The following is a 22785-nucleotide window of genomic DNA, read 5'->3' as shown; positions in this document are numbered from 1 at the left end:
TCATGGTAGTGAAAAATGTATGTGTTGGGGACATTCGTTTTGGGAAATGTTTCCAGGAATTCTCCATCCCAAATGCTCTCTCCACTGTTTGAGCAAACAGATGTGTGAAGAACATTTGTCATAGCTCTGGTTTTGTTTTTTTGTCATTTAAATAGTTTGGTTCTTCTTTTTCTTCTGGTTCTGTCATCATTTTTGATGTTATAGGTAATGCCAGTCCTCGTTACCTTCGATGTACCACCTATTGCTTTCCTGCATCTTCAGACCTGGCCAAACAGGCTCAGATACCATTGGCTGCTATCATCAAGCCCTTTGCCAATGTTCTTCCAAATGAGGTAAGAGGGACAAACAGATCGTCTCAGAGAGAATATTCTTCTTCACAAGTTAAGCCTTCTAGTGTCATGAATTCAGTTGTTGTTATATTGATTGGCCTGTTATTTGGGGAGTAACAGCAGAACAAACATGAAAATGTTATATGAATGGATCTGTGAAATCTGCCTTCTTGTCCACATACCTACAGTTCATTGAATCATTTTATTTCACATTCTTCTTCATTCGGTCAGTCGTTTCCGACTCTTCGTGACCTCGTGGACCAGTCTGCGCCAGAGCTCCCTGTCATCCATCGCTGCCCCCAGTTTCTTCAAGTTCATCCCAGTCACTTCAAGGATACCGTCCATCCATCTTGCCCTTGGTCAGCCTCTCTTCCTTTTTCCTTACATTTTCCCCAGCATCATGACCTTTCCTGTCTTCTCATGATATGGCCAAAATATTTCAACTTTGCCTCCAATATCCTTGCTTCCAGGGAGCAGCCAGGCATTATTTCCTGGAGTATGGACTGGTTGGACCTTCTTGCAGTCCAAGGCACTCTCAGGATTTTCCTCCAGCACCAAAGTTCAAAAGCATCTATCTTCCTTTGCTCAACCTTCCTTATGGTCCAGCTCTCGCATCCATAAGTTACTATGGGGAATACTATTGCTTTCACTATGCGGACCTTCGTTGCCAGTGTGATGTCTCTGCTTTTCACTATTTTGTCGAGGTTGGCCATTGCTCTCCTCCCAAGAAGTAAATGTCTTCTGATTTCCTGGCTGCAGTCTGCACCTGCATATTTCACATTATCTGAGTATTATTTGAGTAACTAGATTTGGGTTTTCTATAAATAAATATATATTTCTATTTCTATAAATAAATATAAGTAAAAGTGTATAAAAATTGGGAAGGTGCACTGCTCATGCTATAATGGAACTTTAAAGAAGAGTTACCATTGGACATTATATAGTGTCATTCACTATCCAACGAGTTATTTCATGATAATAAACAATGTTGTTAATTCAGATGCACTGCATCATGGTAAATGTTTTGTGGCTCAAATACTGGATGTAAGTATATGTGAAGTTTTAACTTTTTATAAAGGTTTATAGAAAGATTGCCATTTGCAACTTTCTCACTTTTTATGTATGTTGAAACCCTCCTTGTTCTTATTCTGATAGCACAATTGCTTTTCATTTTCCCTACTGTGATAGGGATGATCTATGGAGAGTATTCATCATTCTTTGTGGAGGCCTGTGTGTGTCTTTTTGAGAATACGAGATCATTGTTTGACAGGATTTATTTTTAGCAGACCACTGCTTTAGCAACAGACTATAAAAACAAAAGCTAACAGCTATCATGCTAGGCCAGGCACTCTGCAAGTTGGTTTTGGAGATGGATGAATATTTGCCAAGCTTAGATAAACCAGATGATCTTTGTTTAACATTTAATACTGTTTGCTACTAATATTATCTTGGCTAGAGGTAATGTTTTACCATTTGGAAAGCCTAGGGCAGTTCTAAAGAATGTGTATGTGTCTGCAATGTCTAAAGGGAATTTTGCTCACGTCAAGAAGTGTACCCTACTAAATTAAAACATGTTGTTTTCTTATTATAATTCTTAAAATATGTTTTAGGTACTGGTTATTAAAATATTAAGGATGGTTATTAAGATGGCTACAATGAAGCCACATACAGTTTTGTCCAAAATCTTGCACCCAGAACATGTTGTATAGATTAACTATAAAAGGCTCTCATTAAACTGGCACCCATGGAAATTGGTTGATGCTGGATAAATGTAGTTGGCAGTTCTTGGAGAGTTACTCTTTAAAATAGGCCTAATACTATACAGCATTGGAAAAGCAAATAAAGACAAATCTAACTCAATGTAACACAGTTTTATTGTATTATAAAAACATCTTTATTAATGCAGTATACAATTGTAGTTAAATGTCAGTCAATAAACTTTTCAATTTAACAAACTTCATTACCATAATATTTTGGTTTATGGCAAGTCCATGGATTGCAAAGGGTTTTCTTAAGCAAGGAATACTCAGAGGTATACTTCCTATCCAAGTGCTAAGTAGGACTGGATCTATACTGCCCTAAATCCCAGTATCTGATCCCAGATTATCATTTTATCCCAGATTATCTAGCAGCATAGACTCATATAATCCACTTCAAAGCAGATAATCTGGGATCAGATCCTGCGATTTAGGGCAGTGTAGACATAGCCTTAGTTTCCTAGATCAGACAGAGTATTGTGACTTTAAAGGTATTTTGGCCCTGAAGTGAGATATGGCCAAGCATACTTCCTGAGAAAGTAACTCCTCTTCTGTTTTAAATATATTACTAACCTCCCCCCCCCCCCCCCCAAGACACAAGTTTTGTTTTCAGGGTTGATAGGAAGCACCCAAGCATCCAAATCTTGCTTGCCAGGCTTTAGTGGATGCCTCTGGTCAATGATACAGAATTTGGTTAATAAAATCTATTCTGTAAGGCAAACAGTGATGGTTCTTGCCATAGAAAAGAAAGAAAGGCTTCTTTTCAAATGGTTATGGGACCCTTTTGTAAAGGTTTGTACAAAATCACAAACAGAGATTAGGTGTCGGGTCTATATGCACTCTTCTAAATGTCAGCAGTCTAGATGTCACTTCAACCTTGAGTGAAAGCCATGCAAAGCAAAGGCTTAGTAAGAAAGAGGGAACCACTGTTATAAATTATTTTCTTGACCTTCTGGTAACAGCAATTTACCCATCAGTTCTGCAAGCGAGCTTGTTAAATCTCTCCCTTTTACATTCCTACTCAATGACTGCTCCTGCTTAGTGACATTTTGAAGACCTGTTGTCTTGTAGAGTTTCTTGATTATCATCTTGCGTTCCAATTTCATGTCCATGTTTCTATCCTGATCGCTGACCTTCCCTTGATAAACAACACACCTCAAGATCCAAATAACAATCAGCACTTCAGAGCTGAGTAGAAGCAGAGTGTACTTTGTCTTGGTACTTCATGCACTCCCAGCTTGGCCCATAGCCATTAAAATGTACCATTCTGTGGTGGCTGCCAGTGACCAAACAGTCCTACTCTACTAAGGATGGTGTGAGAAATGTCATCTACATCACACAACAAAATTAGCCATATAGAAATTGTGTCTTTGAGGATAAGGGGCCGGGCTGTGGCGCAGCTGGCTAGTAACCAGCTGCTATAAATCACTACTGACCGAGAGGTCATGAGTTCGAAGCCCGGGTCGGGTTAAGCCTCCGACCATAAAAAAAAAAAATAGCCCCGGCTTGCTGTTGACCTAGCAGCCCCGAAAGACAGTTGCATCTGTCAAGTAGGGAAAATTTAGGGACGCTTTATGCGGGAGGCTAATTTAACTAATCTACAACACCATAAAACTGCTCACGAGGAAAAGAAGAGGAAGAACAGCCATCAATGGATGGTGAAGCAACAGCTCCCCCTGTGGCCGGAAATCGTGAAGCTGGAAAGATGTTAAAAAATGCCTCTGTGTCTGTCTAAAACTGAATGTTGTTTGTCTATTGGCATTGAATGTTTGCCATATATGTGTTCATTGTAATCCGCCCTGAGTCCCCTTCGGGGTGAGAAGGGTGGAATATAAATACTGTAAATAAATATTATCTATTGTGGGGAGAGACAAACTCAAAATTCAGGAAAAAAATGTGTCATCTTTGGTCACAGCACTCTAAACATTTATGTTGTCCAATTAAAGTTCAGTATTTCTCTATTGCTAAAATATTCCTTACAATTGATTTTGTATAGTTTGTGGTCACACAATATTCCATGCGTTTACATTGTCCAGTGAAAGTTGAGTATTTCTTTATTGCTAGAACATTCCTTATGGTTGTGCTACAATTTGTTCCTTGCTTTGAAATGGGAAAATAATGCAGCTGAAAGTTCAGCCCATTATCCTGGCCCATTTCCAAGAGCTTCCAACTTTTTGGAGGTTGCAGAGATTTTATTTTCAAAATGTTATTTATTTAAAAGATTATAGCTAAATCACTTATGAAGATGTTAGATAGTCAAGATACATTTAAAAGTTGCAATGCAGTTTTTCAGCTATTCTAGCATTGATTTATGGACACAATAATAGCATTTAAAATGCTGTTGCTGACAATGGAATGTGGTTATAAACCTTTAGCTTCGTTCCTGACCAAAGTTGTCTAGGATTCCTTGGCTTCATTCTATGCATTTAACATAAAATGTTTTTTTCTTTGCTCTTTTGATTTCATGGTATGCCAGTGAGCATTGTATCCCTTGGCATCTATGAATGAGTTGACCTTTCAGGCTCGTCTTTCCTACCTCAAGAAAAAGATGAGAGAGAAAAACAGTATTAGCTAGTTTGGGGAGAGAGAGTGATAATCTTGGTCTTAATGTTTGTAGTGTGATTGCGTAAAGACATTTTCCTGCCACTGGTAGAGCAATAAATGAGATCCACTTGCAAGTACTTCCAGTACTCTTTATGGTTCAGACTATTGGTTGTTGATGGTGCTGTTTTTATGTTATTGTCTTCTGTATTGTATTTGATTTTATTGAGTAATCTATGCTTGGTTTTAATTTCTGTTTGGTTTTGGGTTTGTTATTTATTTATTTATTTAATACGAGGGCTATCCACAAAGTAGGTTACATTTGGGATTTTAAAAAGGACAAAGTATAGGAGAAATTATTTACCATATGCAGCTGAAAGACACATTCCAATACTATAATCTCATGTAATCCCCATTGAAATGTAGGCACGTCTCATATAGATAAATGAGTTTGAAAAGTACTGCTTCAGTAAATTCCCCACTTGTGTCCTCATCTCTTCCCCCTTCTCCCTTCCTGCAGGGTAGCCAAAACTCCGCACTGCCAGCCACGCCCCCATTGTTGGAAATGGGGGAGAGAGGCAGCAAATTTACTGGGGCAGACCTTTTCAAACTCATTTATCTATATGAGACATGCCTAGATTTCAGTGGGGATTACCTGAGATTGTATTATTGAGATGTGTCTTTCAGCTGCCTATGGTAAAGGATTTCTCCTATACTTTATCCTTTTTAAAATCCAAAACATAACCTACTTTGTGGACAGCCCTCGTACATTTATATCCCACCCTTCTCACCCCGAAGAGGACTTAGAGCGGCTTACAAATTAAATTTACATACAATATTATATTATTAGCATAGCACAATACTGGTAATAAATTACCATATTGTACTATATCTATATATTGTAATATTATTCACAATATTACATATAATATATCATATTTAATAAATATTATTATATTGTATCCTTTAAATGAACCTTGCTCAAAAATCATGATTGGTTTCCTTTAAGGTCACTTTAAATCAGAAATGACTTGAAGGTGAACAACAACAGTGAGATATTTATTGTTGGTATGATGTACTTCCATGTTGCGACTGACTCATGGCAATCCTATCTTGGCAAGATTTGCTGTTGTCTTCCTCTTAGTCTAAGACAGTATTACTTATTCAAAGTCATTCAGTGAATTTATTTCAACGTGGATCTGAACCAGGGTCCCTCAAAGAGTCCATCACTTAAACCATTATACCATGCATGATGTCCCATGGAATCAATCACATGAGAATCATCCCCACATAATATGAAAGCCATATTATGAAAGTTGTTGCTTCTCTAGTCAAAATACATCCACAAAAAAAAATAATCAACTTACTAGAGGACCCTGAGGCTTGCATAGAGGTATTAAAAAACTGGGGGAAATATCTCTGAAGTGGAAACTATTCACCTTCTCCTTGCAATCAATGAAAATGCTTGGTGGGCATAAAATGCAGACTTGTCTATGGCAGGATGGGATTACTGAGCAGTAAGAATCCTAAGTATTCGCCATTATTCCATATTCTCATTAGAACTTGTTTCTGATTTTTGCAATGGAAAAAACCCAGAGATGTTACTGCTGGTTTTGAATACTGTACATTACTCTGTAGCCAGTGTTGCTATATAATGTACAGCACATAACCAGCATTTCCCAATCTGATTAGATGAATTACATTTAATTTATTCTCCAGAGAACAGTATAGTTTTTAATGATTGCTTAGATGGAATTGCATATATTGCCACAATTTCTCTTAGCGCACAGTGACACCTACAGAGAGTATGAGGCATAAAATTGATTGTTAAAAACATACCATACACACTGTCTTTCTAAGTGCTGACAGCTGCAGTAAGAATTAGGAAAATAAAGTGTATATTCCTATGCAGGATGAAACAGTGCAGGGTTTGTCTTTTGTTGTATTTTGTGAATTTTATAAGCAGGGTATTTGGAAATTGGGCACTAGGTAACCCGTACAAAATAAACATTCTTTTACTCTGGGCATATAATCAGTTTATAAGCCCATAAATTCAAATGAATAACAAATATTTTTTCTTGTGTGCCTTTGAGTAATTTCCAATTTATGGCAACCCTAAGACGACTTTATCTTGGCAAGATTCATTCATAGGAAGTTTTTCCCTTGCCTTCTTTTGGTGCAAAGAGAGTGTGACTTGCCCAGGGCACTTCAGACTGGGCTCTCCTGGTGAGGTATCTCCATCCTGGTATAGGGCCACCCCAAAAAACTGCAAAACAGCATTAAAAAGTTGTAAAAACTTATCAGGCCGCCATTACGCTGCTTCAGTCCTCCTGGTGCATAGAAAAGATGTACCAGGAAGTGGGGGGAGGAGTGACACCCCATTGCCTGGTGCGTCATTTCTATGTACAGGAAGACTACCGGAGCAGTGTAATAGTGGCTCAGTAAGTTTTCTTACTGAGGTCCCAGGTCTACCCGGTAGTCAGTCCCCACAGGCCCAATGCCTTGTTAAACCCTGCCTTTCAGGAAGGCCATAGTCTAATGGGGTATCAAATAAGGAATATTTAACCTGTATTTCATTATTGTTGTTTACTAGTCATGGGCCCGATTACTGTTTCATCTGTTGTTGTACCATTTTGTTCATTTGGAATGCACAAAACCGTACATCCCCCTCTAGAACTGGAAATATCAGTGAAACCAAAGGAAAATGGGAATGGGAACCATTGCTTCGGCTGATTTTTGGTGCTCAGTTGTAGGCCCTGGCACCCTGGCAGCCCCTTATTCAGCACTTGGCACTCAGCTATAGGCCTGGCAGGTGCAGTGGGCCGAAATATTCATTTTTTTCAGACCTTGAACAAAAAAAAAAAGCTCATTTGGAAAGGCACCCATTTTCGGGAGGGGTGCTCAAAAATGGAAACGGGACCTTATGAATGAAACAAACAGGAACAGATAGTGATTCTGTACGAATGCACAAAACTATTTACTGCTGCTAAATCAACATCAACATATGGCGATTCTATAATCAACAGCTCTGCTCATATCTTGCACATTCAGAGCTCTAGCTTCCTTTACTGAGTTTATCCATTTATGATGCTGTCTTTCTTTTTTCCTATTGCCCTCTACCTTACAAAGTGAGTCATGTGTTCTCATGATATGATCAAAGTTTGACAGTCTCAGTTTAGTTGGTTTCTAGGAAGAATTTGATATAGGAGCCATTTATTGGTGTTTTTAACAATCTATGTAAAACTCTCCTCTAGATCACATTTGAAATCAGTTGGTTATCTTCCTATCAGATTTCTTCATCATGCAGCTTTCACATCCATACATAGAAATTGGAAATATGTTGGCATGTAGAATCCTAACTTTAGCATTTCATGATATATCTTGACACCGTTTTATACAGATCGATAATTCAATTTTACTAATAATATTACTAGGGAGATTGAAGGAAAAATAACTGGTATATAATCAAGAGGGAATTGACATTAAGGAAACAGCATTTGGACAAAACTATTATCCCAAACAACTATGCCTCCTGACTTTGAGGAAAATAGGTTTCTGGAGTTTGGAAAAGTTTTTTTTTTGTCCATGCTGGCAAGGGAACTCCTGGACTAACAATCTTGAAGTAAATTTTCCAAACTCTGGATTTATGGTGAATAGACGAATACTAGAATAAACTCTCTTATGAAAACATAGGTTTCTTTTGAAAGCTGTTATTCTTGGGAAAACTAGATTATTCCTAGTGGGTGGCATTTTCGTTTTACCAGAGAATCACTTACATATATTTGTGTATTTAACCTGATTTAAATAGGTTAAATTGTGGCAGTTCTGTTTATCTTATAACTTTTTTTTGCAAAGTATTGCTTCTAATTAGACTAAATTATACTCTAGTTAACATTTCTGAGAAATATGTAAGCATTTGTTTGGCTGTCTATGTTCTGCTGCTGCTGACAATGTTTTTAAAAAGCCAAAGAGATAATTATAAAAGATAGAAGGTAAAACTTCTAAAACTAAATGGCATAACTTTTGTGAATTTGTTCTTTTTTATAGCATAGGAAGGAGAGGGGTGATATACTTCCAATTCTGATCTGATAGCAAGAGTTTTTGTTTTTACTAAATCCGCCTATGTGGTAATATATTATATATCAACAATGAAATAATGTATCTGTGGTATCTTATACTGAACTAATAACTTTTGTCGTATCAGAAGCGAACCGAGGGTACAGTTGTAATGTGTTTAAAACACAAACAAAGTTTAAGACTTGGCTTTATACGAAATGTCCTTTGACTATTAGCTGGCCACTTGGAGTGCCTCTGGTGTTACTATAAGAAGGTCCTCCATTGTGCATGTGGCAGGGCTCAGGCTGCATTGCAATAGGTGGTCTGTAGTTTGCTCTTTTTCACACTCACATGTCATGGACTCCACTTTGTAACCCCATTTCTTAACGTTGGCTCTGCATTTTGTGTTGCCAGAGCGCAGCTTGATCAGCACCTTCCAAGTTGCCCAGTCTTCTGTGTGCCCAGGAGGGAGTCTCTCATGTGGTATTGAGGTTCCGGATTTGAGCCTGCCACTTTTGGACTCTCGCTTGCTGAGTCCTTTTATGACTTTTTTTTTAACTTGCTGGTTTCCAGAGACTATTTTAGGAAGATATATTTCTTACAATTTCCTTTTTCATTGTAACATGTTCATTTACGTGGGTTTTCAACTACAAATGAAACTGTTAGAGGTAAAGGAAAGGAAACAGTATATGTGAATAAATTAATGACAGCTGAAATCATGTCCAGTATATATGATGTTGTACATGTTCATTTTTTTTAATGTAACACATATTCTTGATAACACTGTGTAATTTCAATGGAGCTTACTTCTAAATAAGTACTATCATGCTATGCAATCATGTCTGATTATCAGCTTAAATATTTATTTACAGTCAATATCATCCTGTACTTTTACACCCCATACATTTAAGTGAGAAAAAAATCTGCTTAAGTCTTCCAAAAGTAACTTAACAGGAATGATCAGCAACCTGGGTTATACCTACTAATTATACCCAGTACTTCAATAACATTTCACAAGTATAGAATTGTCCAAATAGGTTGTTGATGCAATCATTGTTTTAATTTACATCATATCTTTTAAAATATTTCTGTAGACACCAATTTATATGGTCAACCATGGTGAAACCGGGCCCCTCCGATGCAACCGGTGCAAAGCTTATATGTGTCCCTTCATGCAGTTCATTGAGGGGGGAAGAAAATATCAGTGTGGATTTTGTAGCTGTGTAAATGATGGTAAGTAGTATCTGCATGCTATGGTGTTTTCATTAATTTTGAAACTAAAGAGAAATATTTTTCCCAAATGAATGCAAAACATGGTGATTGACTTCAAAAGATGTACAGTTTCAGAAGTAAACCAGTTCTGAATGTGTTTCTTTAATGTAGAAATCACGACTGATTTCATTAATGGTGAAGGTCGAGTAGAAGCCAAGATGTTCAGGAGTTATAGTACTTAGCACAACCCCTAGATAAGATTCATATAAACTTGTGATAATTCCTGTAAGAGACTTCACTATCGTCTATCCATCCACCATTTCCTTTTCTTAGTTTCACTGTGTGCAAAATTACAAATTAATGTCCAATCTAGTGCTGTTTGTAATTCTCATAAGGAAATCTTGCTATTTCATTTGAAGCTTTCTCTCAGGTGAGTGAGAGTAGGAATGTATCTAGAAGGATTTGCATCTTGCCAAAGCTACATGAATGGAGCTTTTTACTAAATATGTAACTTCTTAAGAACTGAAAGTACTGGTTGACTCATTTCATCATTTTTGCCATAATCTTGATTTTTTTTATGGAGACACCTGACTTCGGTGTAGATGGCTAGCATTCCTTGTGTCAACTGATATCAGCTAGACTCACTCAGCCATTTGGTCTAGAATCCCCAAGGAAGTATTTCTTGAATGGCCTTAACTTAGATGAGGCCAAAATAGCACAGCTGCTGTTTTCTGCAGGCATAGAGGTGCAACAGTTTCTCAGGTTAGTGAGAAGTGCCATTTCCAGATGCAGACAAGTAGAATGGAAAAAGAACTGTCATGTTGGCATGTAGAAGAAACACAAAAACATAGTGGTGAGGCTTTGCCAGGCTTTTCCGAAGAAATGCATATAAACATATTCTGGAGGGAAGGTAAACATGTTCTAAGACCCTGTAACTTAATTTCTTTCTGAGAGCAGTCCTGCAAAAATTCAGGGTTAGGGTTAGGGTTAGTGGGGTGGTGAACCTGTTCTGGGTGTTACTTTTACCTCTAATAAGGCAGTATCCAAGGTGTTGAACATGTCTTTAAAATAGCTTTGCTGCCTTGATATAGCTCCTTTAAAGTTTGAACTAAATGCTGGACTATATTGACATAGAACTCACCAGATACTACTGGCCGTAAGGATTTCTGTATTACCTGCAATTAATTCAAGCAGATAGACGTTATAAGAAAATTGTGTCATAATATAACTAGGTAGCACTTTACCTGCAACTTTTACAAAGGAGGCTAAAATGTATTTCAACTGGAAAATACTTGTTTTGGCCACCTGGAAAAGGGAAAATACTTCAGTCATTACCTCCTTTCTACAACAGAGGATTTTAATGGTTAAATTGGCCATTAATTTTACTTCGACAGGACTTGCTTTCAAAGGGAGATGCCATGCCATATTTGTCCAAGTGCAATTGCATGTGACTCATGAGTTCCTGAGCTCCTGGCTGGCTCCCAAGACTTTGCCAGAATGAGCTTTTCGAGACGTTTGTATCTAGTTGGATTTCCTCAGCTGGATCAAAGTGGCACAGAGCTTTCCCTAATACAGTAATCTTTTCAACTCTGAAACATGAACCTTAGAAGACTTATGCCAACTCTTGTTTGCCTCAAAGCTTAATCTGTAGAATGAAATATAGAGAGCAGGCGGCTGCATGGGCTGTTACTCAGCCTGACATTCTCACAAATGCCCACTATTTGCATAACAGTCTACTGTCAAGCTATTATTTGCAGCGATACTGCAAATTAAATAGAATGGCTTGCACTTCGACAGTGCCCTTTCATCTGTGTTCCTTTATGCACTGTAATTAAAGCTTCAAGAATCCATCATAAGCAGAGGAATTAAGAGAAAATTGCCCAATTTTGCTGAATAGGTAACTGGCAATAGTGAGTCACTGGTGAATTTAGGAGGACAAAGAGACCTAAAATTTGGTGCGGTTGCATCTCGGAACGTTGTCTTACAAAATGTTATCTGAATGAAGGAAAAAGGACCACAAGTTGTTGGAAAAGGTACAAAGTCAGATATAAGGCACTTGGCCAGTACTTGCCCATGGATTGAAGAAGATGGGGAAAGACCTTCTAGCCTTTGCTGTTGAATAGTTGTAAAGCACTATGGAGACCATTTCATTGAAAGTTTTTATGGAAATATATGGGTATACAAGGAGCCCCCGGTGGCGCAGTGTGTTAAAGCGCTGAGCTGCTGAACTTGCAGACCAAAAGGTCGCAGGTTTGAATCCAGGGAGGGGAGTGAGCACCCACTGTTAGTTCCAGCTTCTGCCAACCTAGCAGTTCGAAAACATGCAAATGTGAGTAGATCAATAGGTACCGCTTCGGCGGGAAGGTAACAGCGCTCCATGCAGTCATGCCGGCCACATGACCTTGGAGGTGTCTACAGACAATGCCGGCTCTTCGGCTTAGAAATGGAGATGATCACCAACCCCCAGAGTCGGACACAACTGGACTTAACTTCAGGGGAAACCTTTACCTTTACCTCTGGGTATACACACACATACACACAACTGGGCGAGGACTCACACTTTTCCAAAACCATTTCACTTGATGTATCATTTTCTAGTTCAAAAGTGCAGTGCCATCATCATCCATTTGATAGGCAGGAGACTGGGAAAGAAAGAATACATAGCACTGTTTTGTCATTCCTTTCTCCCAAACTCCCTTTTGTAATCTCCCAAACACTGACATCTGAATTAGCAAGCATCTTATACATATTTACTATGAAATTGTCTTTGGCTGAGCTGAGTTAGCACTATTTATGCTGTCTGCCAATGGTTCATCAAGGCTTTTCCAAGGAAGTAAACCACTGACCTTCTGCATGCCAAGCATCTTGTATATCTCTGAGCTATGACTCTTCAATTGGTTTGAGAAACATCTCAATGTGTATTGTATCTTTTGGTATAATGAGGATTTGGAGAATGCAAACTCAAATGCATTGCTTTGGCTAGTGCAGAATACCAACACTGACATGGCAAGATAGTGACATTGCATTAGGAAACTTGTATGGGAAATACATAGATGTTTACTCTTTAAAAATGACTAACAATAGCATGGCATGATGTGTTCTTGAGCAAATATGTGCAAGTAACTTGGTCGTCATTGAATAGAACTGTACCTATAGAATTCATCACAATTTCTTATTCTATGCTCAATAACATTGTAATTATAAAATGCTGTGAATGCATTTAAATCACATTAATTCGGTGGGTTTTAGTTTAATTGGATTTAAGGCAAAAATGGACAAAGAATTTGGACAGGACAAGGTTTGAGAATGCAGACATATATGGTAAGGGTTGAGTGGTCTTAGCTGGGATGCCAAATGTATATTACAAGTATTTCATTTCTCACTGCTAGCAGATGTAAAGGAAAATTAATGTCAAGAGCCAGGGAGCGTAGCCTTTTAATAAGAAAAAAAGGTTAAATGATGTGGAGGATGATGAGGGTTACTATTTGTGTTTGCATAAAAAATTACATTCTTGCATTGCTCTTCTTCTCATATAAAACCAATTAGAATACATATGAAGCACGAGCTTGTATTTGTTCATCTGTGTTTAACAAAAGGGGAGAAACCAGATTTCCTTTTTTTTTTCCTTCAGTGCCTCCATTCTATTTTCAACATCTGGACCATGTTGGCAGAAGAATAGACTACTATGAAAGGCCAGAGTTATCTCTAGGATCATATGAATATGTTGCTACTTTAGATTATTGCAGGGTAAGTCTCTTCCACAAAGAAAAGAGTTTGTAATCTATATCATAAATGAAAGCGAGTTCAGTATGTTTATGAAACCTCAAGAAAAGGGAGGGTGTGTGTTACAAAGTCTGGGGAAAGAGGAAATGCTGCAGATATAATTAGCTATTTATTAGGGAATGGTTGCTCATTATTCTGTGATACTTAGTGTCAGGTAAGTGTGCTAATCACTGTAGCCTTAGTTGTTTAAAACTGCAACTGGTGCCAAATGTAAACTGCAGTATTTCACACACTATCGTTTAACCCGATTCACTGAATCGCTGTGTATAGAATCACAATTCAGCAATTGATTCAATGGGTCTCCTATAGTTGAATTTTGTAAAGCCAACAGTTTGTTCATTGCAAACACACTATTCAGGCAATCAAAGAGGTGACTGTATATATGGCCATCACCTGATGGCCAGTAAAGAAATCAGGTATACTACATAATTGGAAGCAGGACATGAAGAAATTATAGGCTAACCAGAGCAAGAGCAGATACTGGCAAAGACCATCAGTTGTCAATATCAAAAATTAAAGCAAAGCTGAAGAACACAAAATCAATCCTTCTGCCAAAATACTACCTAAAGAAAATCCATATAGAATTTGAAAATAGAGTAATTCAAATATATAAAGAGTAATGCAAATATATACGAAGAGACCTATAACAATCACTGCAGATAAATAAAATATGAAAACAAAAAGGTAGAACAAGAGACCTCTTCCACAAGATCCAAAAATCAAAGTGAAATTTAAATCAGTAGTGGGGATTCTCACCAACCAATAAGAGAACATGATCAATAAGAAATAAAAAGCTGATGGAAGTAATACATTGAAGAAATATATAAGAGAGATGAAAGAATAAAGAAGTATTTAACAATAAACAAACAATTTTATAAAGTGAAGTGGAAGCTGCACTCAATGCACTTGGGAGAAATAAATCACCATTAACCGATATCATACCAATAGAGACATTTCAAACCACAGAGAAAGAATCCAGTCAAATTTTAGCATCTCTTAGCAGGTATAGAAAGCAAGAGAGTGGCAACACTCAACATACATTTCATTCCCCAAGAAAAGGAACATTAGGGATTGCAGTGACCACTTGACCATTGCATTACTCTCCCATGCAAGCAAAGTGATGCTAAAAATTCTACAACAAATACTTTTTTCATATTCTTTGGGAAAGAAATGCTAAATGTCCAAGTTGGGTTCAGTAAAGAAAGAGGCACAAGGGATCATATTGCAGACATATTTAATAATGGGGTATACCAAAGACTTTCACAATAAAATAAACAATGCTTTATATATTATAGAAAAATCTTTGATTATGTATACCATAAAGAAATGTGCATCCCACAACACTTGATTATCCTGATGCATACACTCTTCTCAGGATAAGAGGCCACTGTTAGGGCAAAATATGGTTTCCATTTGGCAAAGATGTCAGGCAAGGCTGCATTCATCACACTAGGGTATTTGTTTAACTTGTATGTTGAATGGTTCATACACAAAGATAGATTAAAGCCAGGAAGGAGATGTGAAAACTGGAGGAAGAACATCAGCAGTTTGAGATATGCAGATGACACCATACTACTAGCAGAAAATAGCAAAGACTTGACATTTCCCATTTCTGTGTATGGGTGTGAAAGGTGGACAGTGAAGAAAACTGATAGGAAGAGAATCAACTCATTTGAAATGCAGTGCTGGAGAAGAGTACTACTGTGGACTGCCAAATAATATATGAGCAAATGATTCTATGAAATTTCATATATATAATTTGAGCTTGCTGGTTTCTGGAGACAATTCTCAACATAGCATAAGAAGACATGACGAATTAGAAAAGACAATAATGCTTGGCAAGGTGGAAAGGCAGTAAGGAAAGAGGAAGATCATACTGCAGATGGATTGACATAATCAAGGAAGCCACTGTCCTGAATTTGCAAGACTTAATCAGGACTGTTGATGACAGGATGACTTGGAGATCTCCCATTCACTATAGGGTCACTATAAGTCGAAGTCTTGTTTGGCACAAGTCTGCCCATGCAAAGCAGGTGGACATAGCACTGAATGAAACATGCAGAATCATCACGGGATGCCTTAAACCTACACCTGTTGATAAACTCTACAAGTTAGCTGGCATTGCCCCTCCTGACGTGTGACGGGAAGTTGCTGCTAATGGTGAGAGAAAAAAGGTCGAACATTGTGAAAGCCACCCACTGCATGACTGTCAGCCTCCTCCCACCAGACTCAAATCAAGGAAGGGCTTCATGAGAACCACCACTCCTCTTGATGTTGCTCCAGCAACAGCAAGGGTGGGCAGCTAAACCTGGCAATTCTAACTGGATGGCCCCCCAAGAGGGTCTTCCTCCAGGGGCAAACCAAGAATGGGCAACTTGGAAGTCCCTGAACAGACTCAGAAGTGGAGTGGGCAGATCAAAAGACAACTTGGCAAGGTGGCACTACCTGGAGGAATCCTCCACCTTGTGTGACTGTGGAGCTGAACAAACAACTCAGCATATGTATGCTTGCCCACAATGCCCTGCCTCATGTACGGAGGAGGAGTTGTTTAAAGCTACAGACAATGCGGTTGCTGTTGCCCGCTTTTGGTCCATTACTATTTAGTTGCTTGTGATTTCTTTTTCTTTTTTTTAATTTTATTTTTATTTCCATTATTTGAAATGTACAATGCTTTTGACACAAAATAAATAAAGTCGAAGTCAACTTGATGACAGTAAACAAAAACAACTAACCAACAGGATCCAGATCAATAGATCTCTTCATTGGGCTAACTTGATAGTCCAGGCCTGCAGCTTAAAAGTATTTGTTTCTTCTGAGTTTTCATGGATCTTTTGTCCAGAGATGATGGATTAAAATATTTTCCATTGTATGGATATTCTTCATTTAACATGTTATGAGCTGACAGTTCATGCCTCTATTACTGTTGACTGTAAACACTATAAAGTTCCTTGCAGATACAGTACATTTCACAATATGAGAAGAATGCACCATATCAAACAAAGCTACAGTGATCTATTTCCCACCCCTCCACTTAAGGAAAGCCACGGCTTTCCTTTGTGCTTACTGAATAACAATGAGTATGAACTGGTAGGGGGAATGTTAACAAAAAACAGCTGTGGAGTGGTGTTGCAGTACATTGGAATGGATTTAGCAAATACAAAGCATTTTGTTTTTTCAATAAACTTCCCAGTAAGTTGGCCAAGGTCTTTTAATAAATGGTTATATAATTTACATAAGGTATGAAAGATTTTGCAAGCTGGCTGCAAATGCTAAAATTGGAACAATTTTTTCAAGCTCAGAACTCTACCTGGGTTGCCACATCTGTCTTACTATACCACCTTGGGTTGCTTCAGAGACACATAGATGTGAACAGAAGTAAAATGGTGACATTGACATACATTTGTGGTTTAAAATGCACTCACACATAACTGGCTCTCATTATCACATTGTTGCTGAAGATTTGCATTAAGTAAATGTGGGATTTATTTGCATTTTTACCACATCCCCATGATTAACCTGTGTGTGTGTGTGTTTAGGTGAACTTTAATGAGTTAATTATGGGGCAGGAAGTGGTTTTCACATAGCACATGACATGCTCTAGCTCATACTGATGGTTTGATGGTAGAAATATTATGGCCTCCCCCTTTACATGCTCATTTGAATTCAAGGAATATCCAGCACTACAATTGTTGCGAAGGCAACGTTTACCATCTTTATGTTCCTAGGAACAAAAGTGACACAGCAAGAGATTGTACTGGGTCTGATCTCTCAATTGCCTTCTCATAAATTGTCTTCAGGAGGACTATAAGAAACTTCCTTTGCGTGGTGTCTGTCTCTTTCTTAGTGCTTAGTTTAGATGGTTAGTACTTTAATTCTCTAATGTAATAAATCTGTCTTGCAAGCACAGCTGAGAATTGAGCAGGAACTCTGAAGATGCATATGATTCAGATTCTATCTGGGTGGTTTGTGTGTGTGCATGTGTGTTTGTATCAAAGACAGAGACATTAAACAATACTTGGCTTGGGTCTGTACTTGAGTGTAGGAACACTCCTCTTGAGTCCAAAGTACTTTCTTTGACTTATAGACCCTGTTTTGTCAGAGTCCTTTTTGTAATGTAAATACATGAAATACATGTTCACAGAATATCTCTCGAGGATTACGTCTATCACATACACAAACTATAATGATTCACAAAACAAAACAGAAGACATCCATACCTATATCAAGCAGCCTGCCTACCTTTTGTAATATATGGGCAGGACTTTTTCTGCCTATGTAAGAAAAAACAGTGTGGGCCAAGATACACTATATGTGGATTTATGTATTTTACTGTAGCCCTTCTTTTTTATTTTTTTATTTTTTAAAAAATAACAATTGTGGGGTGCCATATCAGGATTGGGGGCATGGTGTGCAGAAAGGGGGATTTGCCCTTTCTTCTTTCTCTGTAGTCTCAGTGAAAATTCTTTCACCCACCCAAGGCTGCTCTTTCCCTTGGAAAGGAAACTCCCAGGGTGAATATCAATTTCAACATGTGAGCGAAAGCGAGATGTTTTTCATTAAGACCTCACAATAGGATCTTTCCTTGGCTTGTTTCAGTTAAAGATTCAAATGGCAGAACAATATTTTCTAATGACCTTTGAATTAATCTAATATTTTTGAAAGACAATTCTGTAATTTTTTTCCAAAAGTGTGATATGGATGAGATTGGCGAAATCAAGAGGGGCAAATGTCAGAGTAATTGCAACGCAGCAGCAGTTGGATTAACATTAACACCAAACTATTTGTGAAACATTAATTGAGAACATAGCTGTTATATTTTCCCAGCACTAATAATTTTACTCAAATATGACTTTAAATAATGCAATTGGAGATTGTGACTGGTACCATTGGTTAATCCTAACTAGAATAGACTCAATCCTTTAATTGTTGCATGGTATGTCAGCATATAGGTAAATCCCATTGATTCAGTTAGTCTGCATTACTTGGCACTAATGATGTTATTCAAGCCATCATCTTCTGACAATTACTTAATTATGCAAATATATTACCCTACAGGGTTGTTGTAAGTCTTTCGGGCTGTGTGGCCATGTTCCAGAAGTATTCTCTCCTGACGTTTTACCCACATCTATGGCATATCCATAGATGCCTGCCATAGATGTGGGCGAAACGTCAGGAGAGAATACTTCTGGAACATGGCCACACAGCCCGAAAGACATACAACAACCCTGTGATCCCGGCCATGAAAGCCTTCGACAACATATTACCCTACATTTTGATGCCTGTCCTTTAAAGATCAGTTTGGGTTAGAAATCTGACATCTTTTATCTTATTTTTCCTCTTTTTTTGTAGAACAACAAGCCTCCACAACCACCAGCATATATATTCATGATAGACGTGTCATACAATAACATAAAGAGTGGTCTTGTTAAACTTATCTGTGATGAGCTGAAGACTGTACTGGATAGACTTCCAAGGTAAAGACAATCATAGATATGCAGTGATTTAGAATTTCCCTTTAGTGAAGAAATACAGTACAACCCTCATATTCATGAGGGATACATTCTTGGATTTCACGTAAATGCACTAAACTGCAGATGATAGCAAATTCAATTGAGATGAAAGACATCCAGCACAAGAATACCATAAAGTCATGTTGGAGGACCTAGAAAAATGCCTAGGGAGGATGTATATTATCATATGTGGATACATGAAACAATGGATATTGGACCTGTGACTACAGGGGTCATACTGAAGTAACAACTTGCTCCATTCTTTAGCAAGACTTTCTCCTGACTTCACACTGCTAATGATAGACATACGTGCCTATGGTGTGAATTTCTTTCTCTTCCTATTTCTGCCATATTTTTTCCCATGCTTCAAGCAGGCATGTGGCTTAAATCAACGTTCTCCAATCTGGTGCCCTACAGTTGTGTCCAACTGTAATTCCAAACATTTCCAGGCAGCACAACCAATGGCTTTTAGTTTGAAATGGCAGGAACTGTAGTTCAATAACTGGAAAATGCCAGGATGGGGATGACTGGCTCAAATAAAAATACCAGTTTTTTTGGTCTTGTTAAATGTGTATTTAACCATTCTTACTTATTTATTTTTTATTTATTTATTTTATTTATTTATTTACATCACTTTTACCCCGCCTTTCTCTCCGAGGAGACTCAAAGCGGCTTACAGTAAATAGGCAAAAATTCAATGCCTAAAAACAATGTAAAAACAACAATTCATATAAAACAATCTACAAAACAACAGTTCATATAAAACAGGTACCATTACAAAATAAAATCACATTATATAAAATTTTAAGAATGTCCAAGATTAAAATCCATTCATCCAGAATCCTCAAGTCTTCGTACATCCAAGTGTACATACGCCAGCACAACAGACTCAGTATCATGGTTTGTACATTTCAGAAGAGATTTTATGCACTCTGCCTAAAGCTAAAATCTGGATATCTCACTGAGATATTGCTTGTTGTTTGAGTTCAACCAAAAAATGTGACCCATAATTACATTTTTTCTCTCCTATGCATAATAATGACATTGTATTTATCTGTAAACCATGCTTTCCAAAATAATTTCTTTTCCAGGGAAGAACAAGAGGAGTCTTCAAGTATCCGTGTTGGGTTTGTCACCTACCACAAAGTGCTCCATTTCTTCAATGTGAAGAGCAACCTTGCACAACCCCAGATGATGGTCGTCACTGATGTTGGCGAAGTCTTTGTGCCTTTGCTGGATGGTTTCCTTGTCAATTTCCAGGAGTCACGTTCTGTTATCAATAAGTAAGCAGATTATACCAGTTTTTGCTCAGATATAAATGTGTTCATCTGAGAAGGCCATGCGTTTTTCAGTTAGTTTGTCATAGACACCTCCGCTTTACATATCAGCCTATTAATAAATATGTTACATTTCAATGTAATATCATAGATTCCATAAATTTTCTAAACACTGCAGAAAAGATATCTGTCAAACTTTAGCAAGTTTTGATTTTTGGTCTTTCTTTAAAGTTTAAACACGGTGCATTTTACTTAGCAAAATTTTCTTGCTTCAACTGAGTAGATATTTTTTTTTTTAAAAAAAAGCAATTAAGAAGTCTTGTAAGTACTGATAGGCTTAGCCAGTGTAATTCTCTTTTTCATGCTAAGTGTTAATCTTTCAGCAAGTCATTATGATTTTTCTTGTTTTAAAGGATTATCTTGTCTATTCCAACCTGTTGAAACACTGATCTTCCTCCCTTTCTGTAGCTTGCTGGACCAGATTCCAGAGATGTTTGCAGACAGTAATGAGAGTGAGACAGTCTTTGCTCCTGTGATCCAGGCTGGCATGGAAGCACTGAAGGTGAGAATGTATAGTATTCTGCACCACAATGTCCTTATTAGGACAAAGCTGCAAAAATGCTGATGAAAGCTAACATTTCCCACAGTGAGATGGCCAGGACCATAGCCAGAAAAAAAATGGGGGGGGGGGGGTTGAAACTTTTTTTAGCAAATTATGAAGAGTAGTTCCATAACACAAAATAATTTAGAAATCAGTGGACACTCATGGGGATTTGGTTAATCAGTTAATATTCATGAGTAAACAAGTTTTTTATCTGAAATTTTTCAGGGGTGGGGGTTGAACCCCCCCCCCCTTGGCTAAAGCCCTGGAGATGGCTAAGTGGTTAGAGTATTGGCAGAGTTGGGAAATACAGTTTCATCAAACTCTTCACCAGAGTTTTGGCTTGTCACTCAATGACAGCATGATTGACAGCATTGTTTTGTTTTTTTCGTGTCAGGAGCAACCAGAGTTGCTTCTGGAGTGAGAGAATTGGCCGTCTGCAAGGACGTTGCCCAGGGGACGTTTTGGATGTTTTGATGTTTAACCATCCTTGTGGGAGGCTTCTCTCATGTCCCCGCATGGAGCTGGAGCTGATAGAGGGAGCTTATCCACACTCTCCCCGGGTGGGATTCGAACCTGGCAGCCTTCAGGTCAGCAACCCAACCTTTAGGTCACAAGGCTTTTATCCCCTAGGCCATCGGAGGCTCCTCGACAGCATTGTTGTGAGGATAAAACTGAAAGAATGACAGCCACACATATTACCATGAACATAGTGAAGGAGGGACAGAATGTAAATGTGATGGTGATGATGATGGTGAAATTGGAAACACTATTGATACTAAAGGTCTAGAATGATGTGATAGCTCTGAGATCTGTTTCAGGCAACAATAATAATAATAAAACTTTATTTGTATTCCACCCTTTCTCCCCAAGGGGACTCAGGGCAGACAAGGTTAAAAGACTGCCTTTGCTTTTCTCTAAATACAAAGTGTATGAGGCATACTTGCCCTGTTTTAAAGCAGAATTGCATTCCTGGCAGCCTTCTGAAAGCATGATGATTCTTTCAAACAAAGTGAATGTTTGTGTTGGAGTAAAGAAATAGCATTTTCTGCTGCTACGATATGACAACAGCATCCACCATCTCACAGATTGGGAAGGATCCAGTATGCAGACCCCAACTTCATGGGATATCGTCCAGCCTCATGTAAATGACACTGAATTAAATGGAAGAGTGCCCATTATTGTGTATACATTTGACCTTTATTCTTTTTCCTACAACATGTCTAAAAATAAGGGAATGATTTATCCCTTTATTCCTTGAGATGATGTCATTTTAATTTTGGAGCCAGGCAGTACTTGGTGTCATTATTAATTAGAAAAAGCATGATTATTAGTGTCTTAACTCATCTGTATTAAATGTAGCCAGGCTTCTGTGAAGGAGGAGAAGAAATCTGAGATATATTTATTTTTAAAGAAGATGTATTTATTTATTTAAATCTAGATAAACGTTGAATACCATCTGTCATGTGTGAAGGAAATAAATAAATATACTGGGAGCAAACACACAAAGAAAATTAAAACCAAAAACCATAAAATCAATACATTGCGACTTCAAAAGGGCCATTCTAGGTCCATCTGGAATTGGTGTGTGTGTGTGTTTTCCATGAAAGTGATCTCAGTGTCTGAACAGACTTCTTGTCTCTGCATTTATTTTCCTTTGTTTCTTTTCCTCACAATGCCAACTGTGAGCAAATACAGTAATGCATATTATTCTACATA

General features: G+C 37.9%; 1 protein-coding gene across 3 annotated transcripts in view; it reads left to right on the top strand.

Annotated features, from left to right (window-relative positions):
* sec24d (SEC24 homolog D, COPII coat complex component) overlaps positions 1-22785 on the top strand; it is a 67650-nt gene that overhangs the window by 29650 nt on the left and 15215 nt on the right. For all 3 annotated transcript variants that reach the window (XM_008112072.3, XM_008112073.3, XM_008112071.3), the window contains 6 exons: positions 205-332; positions 9778-9916; positions 13527-13642; positions 19028-19152; positions 20280-20471; positions 20934-21027. In XM_008112072.3, the coding sequence (XP_008110279.1) occupies positions 205-332; positions 9778-9916; positions 13527-13642; positions 19028-19152; positions 20280-20471; positions 20934-21027 (794 nt within the window). The remainder of the gene's footprint in view (positions 1-204; positions 333-9777; positions 9917-13526; positions 13643-19027; positions 19153-20279; positions 20472-20933; positions 21028-22785) is intronic.

Source organism: Anolis carolinensis, chromosome 5, assembly GCF_035594765.1.
Source record: "Anolis carolinensis isolate JA03-04 chromosome 5, rAnoCar3.1.pri, whole genome shotgun sequence".
In the NCBI taxonomy this organism is placed as follows: domain Eukaryota; kingdom Metazoa; phylum Chordata; class Lepidosauria; order Squamata; family Dactyloidae; genus Anolis; species Anolis carolinensis.
The sequence above is the reverse complement of the archived record's forward strand: the minus strand, read 5'-3'. Positions and strand labels throughout refer to the sequence as shown.